This window comes from Taudactylus pleione, unplaced genomic scaffold, assembly GCF_031769625.1.
Source record: "Taudactylus pleione unplaced genomic scaffold, aTauple2 ptg000211l, whole genome shotgun sequence".
Classification (NCBI taxonomy): Eukaryota; Metazoa; Chordata; class Amphibia; order Anura; family Myobatrachidae; genus Taudactylus; species Taudactylus pleione.
Genome location: NW_028284613.1, coordinates 748,369 through 766,195, shown reverse-complemented (window position 1 = coordinate 766,195; position 17,827 = coordinate 748,369). Strand labels below are relative to the sequence as shown.

Below are 17,827 nucleotides of genomic sequence, written 5' to 3'. Positions count from 1 at the left end.
AGACATAAATAATATTATATACAGCAGATGTAACAATTAGCCAGAATACAAGGTGTGACTATTAAATAACGAGAACGTACTTGTAAAACATAAACCATACTGTGTGAGTTAAAAGGAAGTGAGGGAACATTGACCTTGGACTATCCCAATTTGGTTTTGCAAGTGTCGCCAACGTGTAAAGTTACATTTTTTTTATAAATTGAACAAAACTCCTACCAAATCTTTCCGTATGCTAACCGAGGCTTACAGGACAGACTGTATGTCACCTGCACGTGTGTTTGAGTGCCACAAAAGATTTAGGGGTCTTTTCATGATGTTAATTATCTGGGTCCGAATGGACCACGATAATTAACATTCTAACTTCCCATGGACGCCGAGAAGCACTTAATCATTGCTCCGGTGCGGAGACAGCTGATCCGAAAATCAGCTGTCCTCGCGAGCGGCTTCACTGCTCCTTTCGGAGCAGTGAATATTTTCACTGCTCCCTTCGGAGCAGTGTAACAAGTGCAGATGCGTGACCTACAGGTCACGCATGTGCACAAGAGCCCCGATGTCCAGCGGAGGGATCCGAAAGGATCCCTCTTCGCAACCCGGGACTCCTTCCCATAGGGAAGGAGCGGGGAGCGGGAGCACTCGCCATCTGAAGATGGCGAATGCTCCCACAATCAAGCTCTGAAAATATTGTATTTTCGGAGCTTGATGAATTCTGTCCCCATACTAGTGTATGGGGACAGCGGGCCATTCCGCAAGAGGAAGGTAAGCAGGAGATATCTGTAATATCTCCTGCTTTAATTACTTAATGAATGGCCCGATAACTTAATTTCTACAATTGTAGGTGAAAATGTTACTTTTCACCGGCTTTTGTAGAAATTAAGTCATGATGAATAGGCCCCTTTGTGACAGTCTTAAGGATGTCGAAAATGATTAATGTCCCAGAAGGTCTTGCACATCAAAAACAAATTAAAATGTGGGAAAATTGAGATGATAGCTCTAATTGACCGTCGACTCAGCAACCGAATGATAGCAGAAATGGAAAACATTGACAAAGAACATGTTAGGCAAGTTTTGTATCAAGATATAAACATAACAAAAAGTTTTGCTAAGATGGTTCCAAGGCTTCTAACTGCCAAGCATAAAGAAAATCAAAAGCGAATTTGGAGCAAATTCAAGCGGATCCACATTTTTTAGATTGTTATTACCTGTGATGAAGCATGGATCTTCCAGTATGGTCCTGAGACAAAACACCAGTCCATGCATTGGAAAACACCATCATCACCAAGAACGAAGAAAGCACGTCAAAGCAAATCCAAATTCAAAGCAATGTTAATTGTTTTCTATGCTATCAAGGTTGTTATTTTGGATGACTGGATACCAGAACAACAGTGAACATTACTACAAAAATCTTTTAACAACTTTGCGGGGAAAGGAACAGAAGAAAGAGGCAGTTGCAGAAAAATGGTTTCATCCTCCATCAGGACAGTTTTTGGCTGAGAAACAGACAGCAGTGCCAGAACGGGATCGGTATGAATGACCGTCGGACCTATGCCCGGTGGTTCAAATCCCGACAGTGGAAGACCGGCAATGAAGATCCCGATGGGGTAAGTAAATTCACTAATCCTAACCCTTTCCCTACCCTAACCTTCTACCCCAGTGCCTAACCCTATCCCCCCTGTAAGCGTCTAAACCTAACCCCCCCTTCCCTACAGCCTAAACCTAACCCCCCGGGGGGGGCCTAACCCTAACCTCCCCCCGTGGGTGCCTAACCCCCTCTTTCCCTAACTCTCCCAGGGGGGTGCCTAACCCTAAGTGCCCTTAACCTAACCCTCCCTCCAACACCCCCTGTGCCTGCTGCCCGGCTTACCTTCATTTGGTATGCCGGGTGTAGGGCTCCGGGAATAGGAATAATGATAGGCGTCTGTATTTTGACGCCTGTCATTAGTCCCCTGTTGGGATTACACAGTCGGGAAGCCGGCGGTTGGCATTTCGACCTTCGGCTTCCTGACTGCATCCCGCTAGAACACCCTCCATACTCACCAGACCTAGCACCATGTGACTTCTTTGTTTTCCCTAAATTCAAATTTGTACTCAAGGGAACCCTTTTTGCATCAGTTACTGAGGTAAAGAAGAGCACGACGGAGCTGTTGAGACAGCTGACAGATGATGAGCTACAGCACTGCTTTGACCAATGGAAAATAAGAATGCAGCCGTGTGTGGATGCAGAAGGGGAGTACATTGAAGGGGAAAGGAGTTAAATGTACTTGATATCATTAAACATAAATTATGGCATCAATCTTGTTATTTAATAGCCACACCTTGTATAGGTATTAGCAGCTATTTAATGCATCTCATCCAACTAAAATGGATAGAATAAATAAACACGTAAAGATGAAAAATATAAATATAGTCATAAAAACAAATCACAAAAAGGTAATTCTGTCACCGGTATTAAGGATACAAATGTAAATATGTAACTCATATGAAAAAATATATATAATAGATAAAAAAAGGAGAAGAATTGTTTAATCCAAGTGGTAAGGAGTGAGGGGACATCTTGAGGGTATAAAAACTCCAAATTGGAGTGATTCTTTCCTGAGGTGGTGATCAGAAATTATGAAAATGTCCGCTGTTTTGGCGCCCTAACCAGGACTTAGGACAGGTCTTTTTGGGTGCGACATGCACAAAAAACAAACAATTGAATATTGCCCCATCAGTTTAGATGTTAATAAGGGGCAAACGGTCATGCAAAAACAATTGAAATCCCCCTCTAGTGCGAACAGATGACCTACAAGACGGCAAAATGTCAACATGTCAGATCAGCAATTGTATTTAACTTGAACAAAGTACTCTCCTAATTGCGAAAATCAGTTATAATAGTAGCATCCAGATTATACAAACATACTCTACCTGAATTATTATTAACAATTCCAGAGTAATGTAGCACAATATAACACACAGTAAGACAAGAATATGCTTGCATTATCTATAGTTATTTGATTTTGTTTAGCATTCCTACCAACACAATACATCAAATGTTTCACATGATAATACCAAAGCCTGAAAATCAGCCACAAGGGTGGACAAATATTGTACATAGCACTGTTTATTTCTGTTAATAATTATTGTGAATAACAGAAGTATACTGTTCCTTGTCATATTTTATTTGATTATTAATTATTTTTTGTTGCATTATTTAACTATTACTTTTCACTACTACTTCTTTCTGATATGGAACTTTTTCTGTTTCTAAAATTTAACCACAAACATAGTAATTGTGTTGGCTGATTTTACCTGGTTTAGAAAACTTAATCAGAAATTAACAAGATCATTGGCCTGCATTGATCATCATTGATGGCTGAACAAATGTAAATATATATTTTTATTGTTATTTACTGAGAAGTCCCTATTATGGCCGCAGTTGTTATGTTATCAGGCCAAACTCATGGATTTGAACAATATGACCGCCTTCATTTTTTGGTGACAGTTACAGATATTTCATTATTAGTTTAGCTCTGGTAATAAAGATGGTGGCTGGGTGTAAATAGGGTACCAAGGTAGTGGCTCGGGAGCAGCTATACTGTGAAGGTCACCAACCCACACAATAAGCAAGTCAAAATTATTTATGGATAGCGCTCGTCTCTCGAGTATACTCGATTAAACTAGGATGTGGGGTGTAGTCTGTCTACTGGATCACACACATGGTACATAAGGTTTATAACATATAATTTCACATGTTTAAATGGTAACATTTGTGGGTCTGGTAAAATTGACAATTGAGCCTCGAAAAAAGTCGCAAAACGCGTTGGGCCCACCTCTCCCTGACATAGGAATAATCTCACCTGCACCCCCTGGACATATATTTTTTGCTTTAATATATTTTATTTAGTTTTTAAAAATGGTTTTAACTTAATTAAATAAAAAACAACAATTTTTTGGTAACATTTGTTAAAAAATAATCAGCAGACAAGTGGTTAAGTATGTAGGAGTAATTCTTATGCTTTGCTGTAGACTGGTTCAGCATATGGAGTTGGTCCCTCTTTTGCAGCTATAACAGCTTCCACTCTTCTTGGAACACTTTCCACAAGATTTTGGAGAGTTTTTGTGCCCATTCATTCTGTAGAGCATTTATGAGGTCAGGCACTAATGTTGGACGAGAAGGCCTGGCTCGCAATCTCCATTACAGTTCATCCCAAAGGTGCTTGTTGGGGTTGAGGTCAGGGCTCTGTGCAGGCCAGTCAAGTTCTTCCACAAAACAAAATCATGTCTTTATAGTCCTTGCATTGTGCACTGGGGCAGTCATGTTGGAATAGAAGAGGCACTTCCCCAAACTGTTGCCACAAAGTTGATAGCATAGCATTGTCCAAAATGTCTTGGTATGCTAAGATAAGGGGCCTAGCCCAAACCCTGAGAAACAGCTCCATACCATTATCCCTCCTCCTCCAAACTTCGTGGCTAAGTTGCTGTTGTTCCTAAACGCTTCCACTTTCTAATAATATCTCTTACAGTTGACCGTGGAATATCCAGCAGGGATGAAATTTCATGAACAGTCTTATTACAAAGGTGGCATTTTATCACAGTGCCACGCATGGAAGTCACACAGTTCTTCAGAATGACCCATTTTGTATTGCAAATGGAGAATGCATGACTAGGTGCTTGGTTTTATACACCTGTGGCAACGGATCTGATTGAAACACCTCAATTCAATAATTAACAGATGTGGCCAAATACTTTTGTCCATATAGTGTGTGTGTATATATATATATATATATATATATGTGTGTGTGTGTTCATTCTAGCACCCTGCACCTGTTCAAACCAGTTCCACTTTCCTGCCTTGGGTGTTTGTTGCAGCAGCTGAGTGTGCTAGAAGCACCAGAGCAGAGTATATAATTTTTCATTTTTTTTTTTACCATTTTAATCTGAGACTCCCATCACTTTAGACTACAGATTGTGCGAAAAAAAACAATTGATTCCCCTCCCCATGTGTCCGATATATGGGCTGAATACTCCCCATTTATTTTAATTTTATTTTTATTTCCCTAAATTGAAATCTGTGCATGCGTATGAGTCGCACAGCATATGCTTCCCGATTGTCAGCGCTCAGCGACGCAGTACAGAATCGGACGTGGTCTGTGAATTTTAGTGGACGTTTTTGAGAGGTAATAGGGGGTGTCTAGGCCACTGAACCGCTCACACAGGAGTCCATACTCGGATGGAAAAACTTCACCTGCCATAGGGCTTGTGCAGGTTTTGATGGTGCGACGGATGGTGCAGCCAAAGATGCGCAGAGATGGATTTGCACTTTCTCAAGACACTGCAAGTTGGCATCTTAGTTTTGTAAAATTTGGCTGCGGCTTAAGCATAAGACGCTGCCACATCTACATCCTACTCAGAAACAGGCCCTTTGTGTTATTGTAAGTTCTTAGAGCACTGTGTATGAGCTCAACAATAAGGTTTACAATCATGTGTATCTACCCATAGCAATATGTACATCAAAAGCGAAAAAAGAGAAGGAAAATGAACTGTCATGGGTGGTGCACTATTAATTAAAACATAACTTTTAATAAATAATGGTTAATACCTATTATATAGGAAGGACAACAGCGAAAATTGGTAAAATATAAAGTAGTGTAACAAAGACAGAAAATGTGATTAAAAATAAGTGGCAGCGCATGTACCTGCCTCCATTATGTCATAATATTAATTGGCTGGTAATACGTAAGATATCTTTATTAACTCTCTAATATATTTGGGATACACCTTTCCCTATGTTATCGTGATAATATATAGATATAGATGAAATATAAGGTACTACATAAATATAGAGTTCATACCACTGATATTTAGACTTCAGCCAATCAAAAAGTGTGTTTGTGTTTGACATCTTTAAATAGCAAATCAACAGACACAAGGCCTATTTATTTTTTATTTTCATGGGAAATTAACAAACCAAGAAGATTAAGGATCACGTTGGAGTGATGATCACTAGAAAAAAATCCTTCTCTGATATATCAGAATTAAATCTGTTTTTAAAACGGCATATCATTATATAGTCTCAGGGAGTAACTGTTATAATGTACTCAGATAGTTATGGCAAATATGATTACACTTGTAAAATAACTCTCAGCAGTCCCTGTTGTTCTTTAAGACATCAAAAATGTATCTAATGTCCAAGTTTCCCCATTATAGAAACATATATTCACTTTTATAGCAATTTGTGCTTATTACAGCAGGTGTATCTGGGAAATCTGCAGATAGAATGCTTTCACCATGTGACCAGGTATTCTATGATGATCATTGCATCACAGACATAAGATTTGCACTGGCAATGTCAGATATTTTTCCGAGTTTGGACAAACACAAACAACACAACAATACTACATATAATGAGACATGAGGTCAGGTCACACGCGCCGCTTACCCGCGGCGTTTCGCTACACTGGCTTTGTCAAGGCAAGCCGAATCTAACATTGGGGTATCCTCATATACCCGGATGTCTAACCCTTGTCCAATCAGAAGAAATCATAAGTCCGAGTAACCAATCGCGCTAAGTCGCGTCATGCTGGTCACGCCCACCTGATCAGCTAAGACTATACTGCTATACAATGGGATTCAATGGTGTCTATTCAGGATGGAGTAATCGAGCTTAGAGTTCACTGATCCCAGTGAGACTCTAGTAGAGGCTAACCTATTAGCATATTCTCTCATAGATAGAAACATATATCGTGAATCGTGATTATTTTACCATTAATCAAACAGTTTAAAGGAATAGAAAGATCAAATAAGTAAATATACCATAACGGCTGATTATACTAATAGAATAATCTATATTTAATATCCAATGTAAAGACCCAATGAGACCAAAGTAATGGATAGAAAAATCATGGATCAGATTCCAATAAAAATAAATTGTCTGTGTAGAAAGCCACTCCATATACCACTCCATTATTAATGGATTTATATGGATTTCACTGCACAGCTATATAGATAAGTGTTTTCAGATATTGCAATCAATGGTGCTAATCTAAAATTACTAAATCCACATATCAACAAATATATTAATAAATGAATATCCAATATTCCTAATATAACTAAAATAAAATAAAAAATTACTGATAAAACTACAATAATGTAGTGTTAGCATAATACTATGTGATATAAGTGAAAAGTGTGAAAACAAAAAAAATGAACAAATAAATGTTAAAAAATACATAATGTAAATCATTAATTCCAAAACCTGTAATGACCCATTAAATATAAGTGACAGACAGTGACATAACTCTAATGAAAGTGATAATGCAAGTGTGTGTAAAAAATTGATGTCAATATGAATTATTTAACCATAAAGAAAAAGGGAAAAAGAAAAAAGAAGAAAAAGAAAGAAGGAAAAATCATGTGAACATAACAAACCCACTAAAGAGTGTGAAAAAAAATATAATGTAAAAAATTCTTTTAAATCACAGCAAAAATTGAAAAATGAGATAATATATATATATTTATCAAAAAATTACGATAATGAGTGAAGGTGACTAATGTAATATCAGTGGTATGAACTCTATATTTATGTAGTACCTTATATTTCATCTATATCTACCGTATATACTCGAGTATAAGCCGACCCGAATATAAGCCGAGGTACCTACTTTTACCCCAAAAAACTGGGAAAACTTATTGACTCGAGTATAAGCCTAGTGTGGGAAATGGCAGCAGCTGGTAGTGCCCCCAGTAGTAATTCCCCCTGGTTGTGCCCCCAGTAGTAATCCCTCCTGGTAGTGCCTCCAGTGGTAATCCCCCCCTTCAGTGCCTCCAGTGGTAATCCCCCCTTTCAGTGCCTCCAGTGGTAATCTGGTAATCCCCCCTTTCAGTGCCCCCTGTAGTAATCGCCCCCTGGTAGTGCCCCCTGTAGTAATCGCCCCCTGGCCCCCTGTAGTAATCGCCCCCTGGTAGTGCCCACTGTAGTCGTCCCCCCCCCCCCAGTAGAGAGAGATGTGATAAGAAAAAAAAAATCACTTACCTGAAACTCCCGCTCCTGGTCCCGCCGCTATCCGCTTTGGGAGAGATGTCGTCATGATGACGTGTCTCCCATTACCCACTGTGGGAGTCTGACAGACTCTAAGCTCGATTACTCCATCCTGAATAGACACCATTGAATCCCATAGTATAGCAGTATAGTCTTAGCTGATCAGGTGGGCGGGACCAGCATGACACGACTTAGCGCGATTGGTTACTCGGACTTATGAGTTCTTCTGATTGGACAAGGGTTAGACATCCGGGTATATGAGGATACCCCGATGTTAGATTCGGCTTGCCTTGACAAAGCCAGTGTAGCGAAACGCCGCGGGTTAGCGGCGCGTGTGACCTGACCTCATGTCTCATTATATGTAGTAGTGTTGTGTTGTTTGTGTTTGTCCAAACTCGGAAAAATATCTGACATTGCCAGTGCAAATCTTATATCTGTGATGCAATGATCATCATAGAATACCTGGTCACATGGTGAAAGCATTATATCTGCATATTTCCCAGATACACCTGCTGTAATAAGCGCAAATTGCTATAAACGCTATAAAAGTGAATATATGCTTCTATAATGGGGAAACTTGGACATTAGATACATTTTTGATGTCTTAAAGAACAACAGGGACTGCTGAGACAGTTATTTTACAAGTGTAATCATATTTGCCATAACTATCTGAGTACATTATGACAGTTACTCCCTGAGACTATATAATGATATGCCGTTTTAAAAACAGATTTAATTCTGATATATCAGAGAAGGATTTTTTCTAGTGATCACCACTCCAACGTGATCCTTAATCCTCTTGGTTTGTTAATTTCCCATGAAAATAAAAAATAAATAGGCCTTGTGTCTGTTGATTTGCTATTTAAAGACGCCAAACACAAACACACTTTTTGATTGGCTGAAGTCTAAATATCAGTGGTATGAACTCTATATTTATGTAGTACCTTATATTTCATCTATATCTATATATTATCACGATAACATAGGGAAAGGTGTATCCCAAATAAATTAGAGAGTTAATATAGATATCTTACGTATTACCAGCCAATTAATATTATGACATAATGGAGGCAGGTACATGCGCTGCCACTTATTTTTAATCACATTTTCTGTCTTTATTACACTACTTTATATTTTACCAATTTTCGCTGTTGTCCTTCCTATATAATAGGTATTAACCATTATTTATTAAAAGTTATGTTTTAATTAATAGTGCACCACCCATGACAGTTCATTTTCCTTCTCTTTTTTTGTTCATATACATACTATAGCTGTCAGTGGTAGCACCCCTCAAGAATACTTTTTGATAGTATATTAGGAGGGTCCCTGCTAGTTTCTAAGTCGTGAGTTATTATTATTCTTGTGCGACTGTTATTGCTTCTATGAGTACATCAAAAGCGGACTGTACATATGGGATAGTGTTCCTGTATTCCTGTGGACTTGGTGCTATATTTGTGTGGTGCGTTTTGTGTTGCTGTGTTGCATTACTTTAGATGGGGTTAGCTTCTATACCCCGTGCTTTTCGGTGTGTGCACGTGGCATGGGCTTTCAAACGGAGCAACAATGGAATAGCTTTGTTGAGCGCCCAAAAAACAGTTGAAGCATCCACTGTGGGCCTGATTCTGAGCCGCACACAATAACAATTCTATAAAATGGAAGTGTGTTGGTGCCCTTTCCACCTGCAGCCTATTATGTTTGTGCAACAGTACCCCTACTGTAAGAGAGATCAACAAATACAAGCAAAACAGCCAAACAAATACATGCACTATGGATACCTCAAAAAATTCACAATCAAAAATATAAGAATCCTATCCTTTTCACGATTATTCTTATAATATAGAAGGTAGTCTCTTCTTTATTCAGGTAGTTACTTCCTCTGTATAACAAAGGGATCTTCCTATTGGTGGAGATTTTCTATTGTCTGGCGAGTAGTCAGTGTATATGTCTCGGGTTGTTGCTTGGTTCATCTGCTGCTCCCTCAGACTCCGGACGTGCTCCAATGATCTGGAATGGTGCCCACATATCTGTTTTCACACCCACACTTCAATTTCTGACTGTACAGTCAGGAATTGAAGTGTGGTTTGTAATTGTACCATCAAGAAGTATATGCCCTATATTGTATGTGCGTCAGTGCAACCAATTTTTTCTTTTTTTTTTTTTTTATTGGTTTTATTTTAAGTTTTGAAGAAAAAAAAATAGTCATCCTTTACATAGAAGAGCAATCAACATTTGACTGATAATGTTCCATTATTTATATTCTACTACTCCATGAGCTGACCCATAACTATAGAATCTGAAGCACACTATCTGTACAAATGGCTCAATCTTTATCCACATTTAGCTCCAGCACATCATTCCCACAGCACATTCTGCTACAAGTGTCACACCATTTACTACATTAGGGGAAAATGAAATTTACTGCTATCCTTTGTTTAGATGCAGACTTCTTTCTTGCCACAGGCTGGCAATTAGTGACCAATGACTGACCATCACTGTTGCCAACTCTGAAATGAGAAACAAGCTACTCTTGAGTAAAAAACAAGCCTAAAACAAGCCCAACCCAATCCGATAAAGGCCAAAACATAAGCCCAACGTAATATGGTGGTACTGGTGTGGGGGTAATTTAATGAAAACCACAAACGTTATTGTTTATTGTTCATTTTATTAAAATACATATAAATATTTGCAAAGCACGGCTTTTCCCTGCTCTACGAATAAACTCCACTGTGCGAAGTAAAGCCTAGGGCACTCGGGGCCTGATTCGGCATAGGACGGAATTGCAAAGCCGCACACTAGCAGCTTTGTAATTCCGTCCTTGCTGAAATGCAAATGCAGCAGAAGGTGTCTGAAATCTCCTTGCTGCATCTGCGATCCCAGGCTGAGACCGAGGTGGCAGTCTGGGATCACCATTGCAATCAGACTGCGATGGTTGCACCTTTGGTCAGGCTGCGGTAGCTGAAGTTGGCCGTGTTCAGTCATCCTGCAAGGCCAGGAAGTCTGCATCCATGGATGCAGATCCTAGCTTTGCCACTCCCAGAAAGCGGAGGCTACATGTCCAAGTTTCCGGGAATGTAGAAAACAGGGGCAACATACCCCGGTTTCCAGGAACGTAGGCAGTCTCCGCCCCGCAAACTCCTCTGCCTGTTAATCAGGCAAATGCCTACAGGTGCCTGTGTGATATAGCAGGACCCGTTCTGTACATGTGCAGAATGGGTCCTGCGCAGATTTCCAAGCAACTAGTGTGCACTGTTGAATCAGGCCCTCTGTGCGTGGTAAAGTACAGGACAACAGTCATTTAAACAAACACGTCAAAACAAAATTACTGACATATGGGAAAATGTAACTTCTATTGATCGTTTAAACGAGTCATTCTAGTTAACCAAATCTATATATCTACATATACATACCCTCCAACATCTCTGAGTTGAAAGCCGGTACAGGGGAGTGGCCACAGATAAAGGGGGCGTGGTAATCTATAAGGGGGGGGGTGTCCACGGGTACTGAAGACTGGAGGCCGCTGGCGCTTGTGGGTCGTTATGTCAGCGTCAGTGCAGATTGCCAAGAACCACGGAGGACGGAGCCACCTGTCATTCAGCAGCGCTGCGGGAGTCTGTGTCCCCGCAGCGCTGCTATAGTATTCAGGAGATTGCACTCATCCGGTACATCGGTACAGCCCGTTTTGCCGGTACAGACCATCAAAAAACGGTACTGTACCGGCCAAATCGGTATAGTTGGAGGGTCTGCATATACAGAGAGATATACATACAGACAGCTAAACATAAATGGATTGGTTAAGGAGCTATATAACATTTGCTCACCTTAGTAGTGGGACCTGGCTATCAAGCCCAAAAACAAGCACACGGAAAAAAAACAAGCCCAATTCCGCTTGTTATAAGCGGATTTGGCAACTATGCTGACCATACTCCTGCATTTACTAAGAGCGTTACCCGCCCACGCCATTTTTGGCCACTCCCTAATGTCAATAAACATGTTACAACGTCTTTGACGACCCACGTGGGGTTGGGCGGGTGAATGAAGAATTTGTCATGATGATAATCATTGCACAGTGTCACGGGCCCTCCCTCCTTTCTGTGCTGCTGTCTCAATGTGACTGAAGGTGAGTAGCGAAAATGGCAGCTCCCGTTTATACGCACACTAGTGAGGCCGTGTCCTCTCAGCAGCAGCCCTGTGTAGAAGTGAATGCAGTGTACATAGGTGGGGTTTGGATTGGGGAGAGACCCACGTACGTAACGCCATGCTGTCAGTCAGGAAGTGCTACACTATGTTATGGGAAGTCGGTGTCTCCAGATGCTGCAGGTGCCTGACGGGTGTGTGTCTGTCTTCCGTCTATCCCTGGGTCTGCTGTATGTGCCCGCACATGACTTGTCATCTGGCATAGGAACTGCTGATGGGCACCGCTGTAATTAGGGTTCCATTACTATGCATTGTGTGTCTTTATCTCTAATAACTAAACAGTGCTGTGTTTTTATTTTCTGATCACCAGTTATGCAAAATCAAAGCTTCAAGTAGAAGCAACATTAATTACATAAGGTCTCGGGGATTGTAATTTGTTTGCACTGCATCCGATTTTCTTCCCTTCCCTTTTGTGTTTTGTCTGTACTTCTACCGATATCTACTTTTATGTTGTGCTAACAGGTAACATCACTTTCCTCGCAGTAAGGTTGAATTATACTGTATACTGCTCAGAGCTGAGAATTGCAGCTGTATGAGCTGGGCAATGTGCTCTGTGCCTGTTATACTGTCAGAATGCATGTGTGTTATTGTAGTGTCTGGTGGGGGGGGGGGGGGGGGGAGTTGAGAATTGCAGCTGTATGCACTGGGCAATGTGCCTGTTATACTGTCAGAATGAATGTGTGTTATTGTAGTGTCTGGGGGGGAGCTGAGAATTGCAGCTGTATGCACTGGGCAATGGGGAAGCAATCGGGAAGCCGACTGCCTAAATACCGGCAGCCGGCTTCCCGACTGTAATTTCCCGGCAAGGGTGAAATGCCGGGCGTCTAGATGTAGACGCCCGCATTTCCCCGACGCCGGGAGACCGGCACCCGGCATCCCGATCGTAGTGATGCCGGGCGCCGCGAGCGGACAGCATGTGCTCTGTGCCTGTTACACTGTCAGAATGTATGTGTGTTATTGTAGTGTCTGGGGGGGGAGCTGAGAATTGCAGCTGTATGCACTGGGCAATGTGCTCTGTGCCTGTTACACTGTCAGAATGTATGTGTGTTATTGTAGTGTCTGGGGGGGGAGCTGAGAATTGCAGCTGTATGTGCTGGGCAATGTGCTCTGTGCCTGTTACACTGTCAGAATGTATGTGTGTTATTGTAGTGTCTGGGGGGAGCTGAGAATTGCAGCTGTATGCACTGGGCAATGTGCTCTGTGCCTGTTACACTGTCAGAATGTATGTGTGTTATTGTAGTGTCTGGGGGGAGCTGAGAATTGCAGCTGTATGTGCTGGGCAATGTGCTCTGTGCCTGTTACATTCTGACAGTGTAACAGGCACAGAGCACATTGCCCAGCACATACAGCTGCAATTCTCAGCTCCCCCCAGACACTACAATAACACACATACATTCTGACAGTGTATGTGTGTTATTGTAGTGTCTGGGGGGAGCTGAGAATTGCAGCTGTATGTGCTGGGCAATGTGCTCTGTGCCGGTTACACGGTCAGAATGTATGTGTGTTATTGTAGTGTATGGGGGGGAGCTGAGAATTGCAGCTGTATGTGCTGGGCAATGTGCTCTGTGCCTGTTACACTGTCAGAATGTATGTGTGTTATTGTGTCTGGGGGAAGCTGGTGTTCACTTTCTCTGATCCTTCAATGATAGTACATTTATTAAATAACAGTTTTGTCAGTTAGAACATTTACAGCTATCAACCCTCTCATGTAGAAAGACATAATTGGAATATTGACATTTAGCTATTCATTTGTATGTATTTGATCACATAGGGCACTCCTGTACTGTTATAATGGAGATGTAAGTTATTTTTATTTCACTATTGTATGATAAGTTGCCGCTAAAAATTTTTAATTGGATGTCAGGCGCCTCCAGAAATCTTGGATGGTTACTGCGAGCTGTAATTATAGTTTGCGATCTGATAAACTCACCGGAGTCAATTAAGTGACCAGCCTTGACTTATCAAACAAACCTAAAACTAGAGTTATCAATCACATACCAATTGCTTTTGCATTTGACATCCAGTTTTACTGGTGTTTTTGTATTTGCGGGATTCTGACACTAGTGGCATCTAACCCAACCTTCCTCCATAGTGGAGCCCTGCTCATGCCAATATGTTTCTGCCATTTTCAGTGGCAGTCTATCCTGCAGAAACAGAAGTCCTAGGAAATACTATTTTGGTCTGAAGATGCAGAGGAAGGTACAGTGCAGATGAACTCTAAGGGCTTTTCAGAAGTGCTACGTTAGGTGACTTGTGGGCCTGACTTTGTCAGGAATATAGTTATTTGCAATATGTAAATACCCAGTGATTTCGTAAGGGGGCTATCTGATACCCTTTTCAGACAGAAAAACAAATTACCAGGTTAAACGCTTCAACCCGGTAATGGTAAAATGGGTACTACTTCTGTCTGAAAGGGTCATGCCGGGTCTACATTCCCGGGACTTCGCCCCAGGAATTTTCCTGGGTCGGAGACGGGAATTTAGACCCAGGTTGACCCTTTCAGACAGAAGAAATACCTGTGTAAATCAGCAAATTACCGGGTTGAAATGTTTAACCCGGTCATTTGTTTTTCTGTCTGAAGGGGGGTCAGGCAAAATGGCAAAACAACCCGGTACGCAAATGCCGGATAAAATCTGTGTTTTTTGCCATTTTCTGTCTGAAAGTGGTATAAGATATGTACTGTACAAGAAAGTTTTGGAAACTAAAGATAGATGAGAAGTTGCCTATATTGGTGGTGACATTCTTCTTCTCCACAGCAGACAACTTAGGGATGATGTAGAGTTGGTCTTGTTTTTGGCTAAAAATGTATGTGTAAAATGTTGAATAAATGACACATTTTGTGCATGTTGCAGAGCTGGACAAATGTCAAAATGTGTTCAGGTCTGAGCGGGTAGTAAATGCACTAATTTTACACCAGGTAGGAGCAGCAATACATGTGCCTTACACCAAGAGAAGTGGCTTGACAGTAGTAGTTATTCATTTGTAAACAGCCATGTGTGAGGATTGCAGCAATGTATCATGTTATTTCTACAATGTGCGACCCAAGTATAGTGCATGAAAGAGTGGAAAAATTACTGTGAAAAAGCGGCAAATAAGGGGCCTATGTATCAAGCCATATTTTACATAAAATTATACAGAAACTGCAGTTTCTGCATAATTTTATGTATCGCTCCTATGTACTAATTGCACAATGTAGGAGATTTCACAGAATTCTCTTGCAAAATGCTAATTGGCCCCTCTGATCTCAGTCCCCATTATTATCAATGGGGACTACTATCTGAGCCCTATGTACTAAAAAGCAATGCTTTTCCTTGTTTAGCACCGGTAGTTTTACACCATCTTTAGATGGTGTAAAGTAAACTACTGTTTGCCTATGTGGGCTCCTGGTGCAGGAGATAGATCTTTCGATCTCTCCCCCTGCAGCCCCCGGCCAGTCCCGGAAGCAGACTCTGGGCGCATGCGCATTGTGTCAGCTTCCCCCGGGGAAGTCTTTCACTTCTCTAAAAGACTTCTCCGAAATGCAGGGGATATGACTCATGGGGACAGCAGTTACCGCAACCACTGTCCCTGCGAGTTCCCATTAGTGCATAGCCTGGATATTTTCATTAAAATTTTTAAATATTCACTGTGAGTTGGATTATTAATACATAGACCCCTAAGATAGTAAAATAAAAGGCAAATAAGATAGTAGAACAGTATTAGGGGGTATTTATCAAAGCTGGGAGAAAGATAAAATTGTAAAAAAAAATTACCAACCAATCGGTCCTAACTATCATTTTATAAACACAGCCTGCAAGATGTAATTTGGAACTTGATTGGTTAGTACTTTATCTCACAATTTTCTCTCTCTCCCAGCTTTGATAAGTACCCCCCTTAGGCTATTAGTGGCTATAAGCAAAGTATTATATGTTAAAAGGGGTCAAATGGTGAATTTTTAAATTCAAAACATAGGTAGTCAAATCATAGCCAGCAAATGTTATTCAGTAAATTAGTCTCTCTCAGTATTTTTGAGGTGTATTAAAATGTTTTATGTGATTTTTCAGAGTTTTTGTACAAGTTTATAAAATGTTGGAAAAACACTTGCTCCCATCTGCAAGGTCAATGAGCAATTTCCCATTAATACAATCCCTCACCATGCATGTCCCATATCATTTAACCTGTATTTGAACTTTTTTGAGAAAATCACCTGAAAAATGACTTTAGTTGCCAAATTATACTATTTAACCCCCTCCAAATGCATTGTTATTCAATGGCAGGTGTGTACCAGTGTTTATGCATAGTGTCCCAACATTTTACCGTCAAATAAGGATTTCCCCAATGTTTGCCCCCTGGGGGTGTGAGCAGAAATCTGCGTTATGTGCTGCCTCTGGGCTGACCACGGGCCACTAATTGAATAATTCCAGGCACTTTCCCTGAGAGCTTGAGCTGTGTGGTAAAGCCCGCAGCTAATGCAATTCCCTCCTTAAGTATAAAGTGTCACAAGTGTAAAATTTGTTTTACATAAGAATGGATGAGTGAGAATTTTTTTTATTGTTTGAGTAGTGAAGAAGAAAAAAAATAGATAAGCGGGACGCCGCGATCTGTTCAAACTTCAGTGTTCTGATCACCTTGGAGTTTTTTCCCTTATACGACTTATTGACATACAATATGTAATACTCCAAACAGTTGCAATAGTGCGATTTAAGTGGACAATATACAGATCCACAATTGACTCCTAAGCCAAGAACATTTATATCATATGTGTATTATTTCTGTCTTTAATAGTTTAGCATTCTTGTGTACTTTTCAGCATGTTTACATTTGCGTGATACACAATTGTTCATTCCTTCATTAAGTAAAGTTGTTTTATTACATTTGTGTGTACATCATTAGATCACCACCAGTATAGCAATAATAACACCACCTCCTTTCTAATATTCTAGTAGCACTCCTATAGGATGCAACACATAATACTAAGATACTACAGCAAGGATAGGCTGAGCGCTACAAGCACTTGTTTTTAAGAATAAATATGCTTATACCCAACTCTAGATCTACCCACTTTTCAGTAACAGTGTCCTGATAGTTTCTATATAATATCTATTATTATCATTTATTTATATGGCGCCACAAGTGTTCCGCAGCGCCTTACAAAATATATAAGCAAATACGTGACCAAAGACTTGCAGTACAATACAATAGAATGTAGGACAAGGATAATATACATTGCTACATTAGCGACCATAACACCCACATAAGCAGCAGAGCTTAAGCAACCGTGTTAGGTGCCCTAGTGGGGAGTAAGAAGTAGATGAAAGTAAAGTAGGGAGAAGCACAAGAGGGTAGACGGCCCTGCTCATAAGAGCTTACATTCTAAAGGGGAAGGGCAAACAAACAGGTGAGTCACAGATGGGGTAGACGGGGAGGAAGGCGCATATAGCAGCAAGTTAGGATGAGAGCTGGAAGGCTTTAATGAAGTAGTGAGTCTGGAGAGCCCGTTTGAATGATTGTAGAGAGGTGGAGAGTCTGATGGGGAGAAGAGAGTTGCAAAGGTGCAGAGCAGCACAGGCAAAATCTTTGAAGTGAGAGCAAGTAATCAGTTGGCATGAAAGGCAGCATGCATTAGTTGAACGAAGA

At 40.7% G+C, this 17,827-nt stretch overlaps 1 protein-coding gene across 7 annotated transcripts in view; it reads left to right on the top strand.

Annotated features, from left to right (window-relative positions):
- Nucleotides 1-17,827, top strand: part of XIAP (X-linked inhibitor of apoptosis) — a 70,017-nt gene that overhangs the window by 9,347 nt on the left and 42,843 nt on the right. For 2 of the 7 annotated variants that reach the window (XM_088478190.1, XM_088478196.1), the window contains exon 1: nucleotides 12,311-12,334. The exons of 1 other annotated variant lie outside the window; for it this stretch is intronic. Coding sequence is in view for 1 of the 6 variants with exons in the window: in XM_088478191.1 (XP_088334317.1) it covers nucleotides 12,305-12,345 (41 nt within the window). In the remaining 5 variants the exon portion in view is untranslated. Of the gene's footprint in view, nucleotides 1-12,029; nucleotides 12,135-12,281; nucleotides 12,346-12,382; nucleotides 12,438-14,366; nucleotides 14,411-17,827 lie in introns of those variants that run through there. 4 more of the 7 variants (XM_088478193.1, XM_088478191.1, XM_088478194.1 and 1 more) reach the window with 4 other exon arrangements.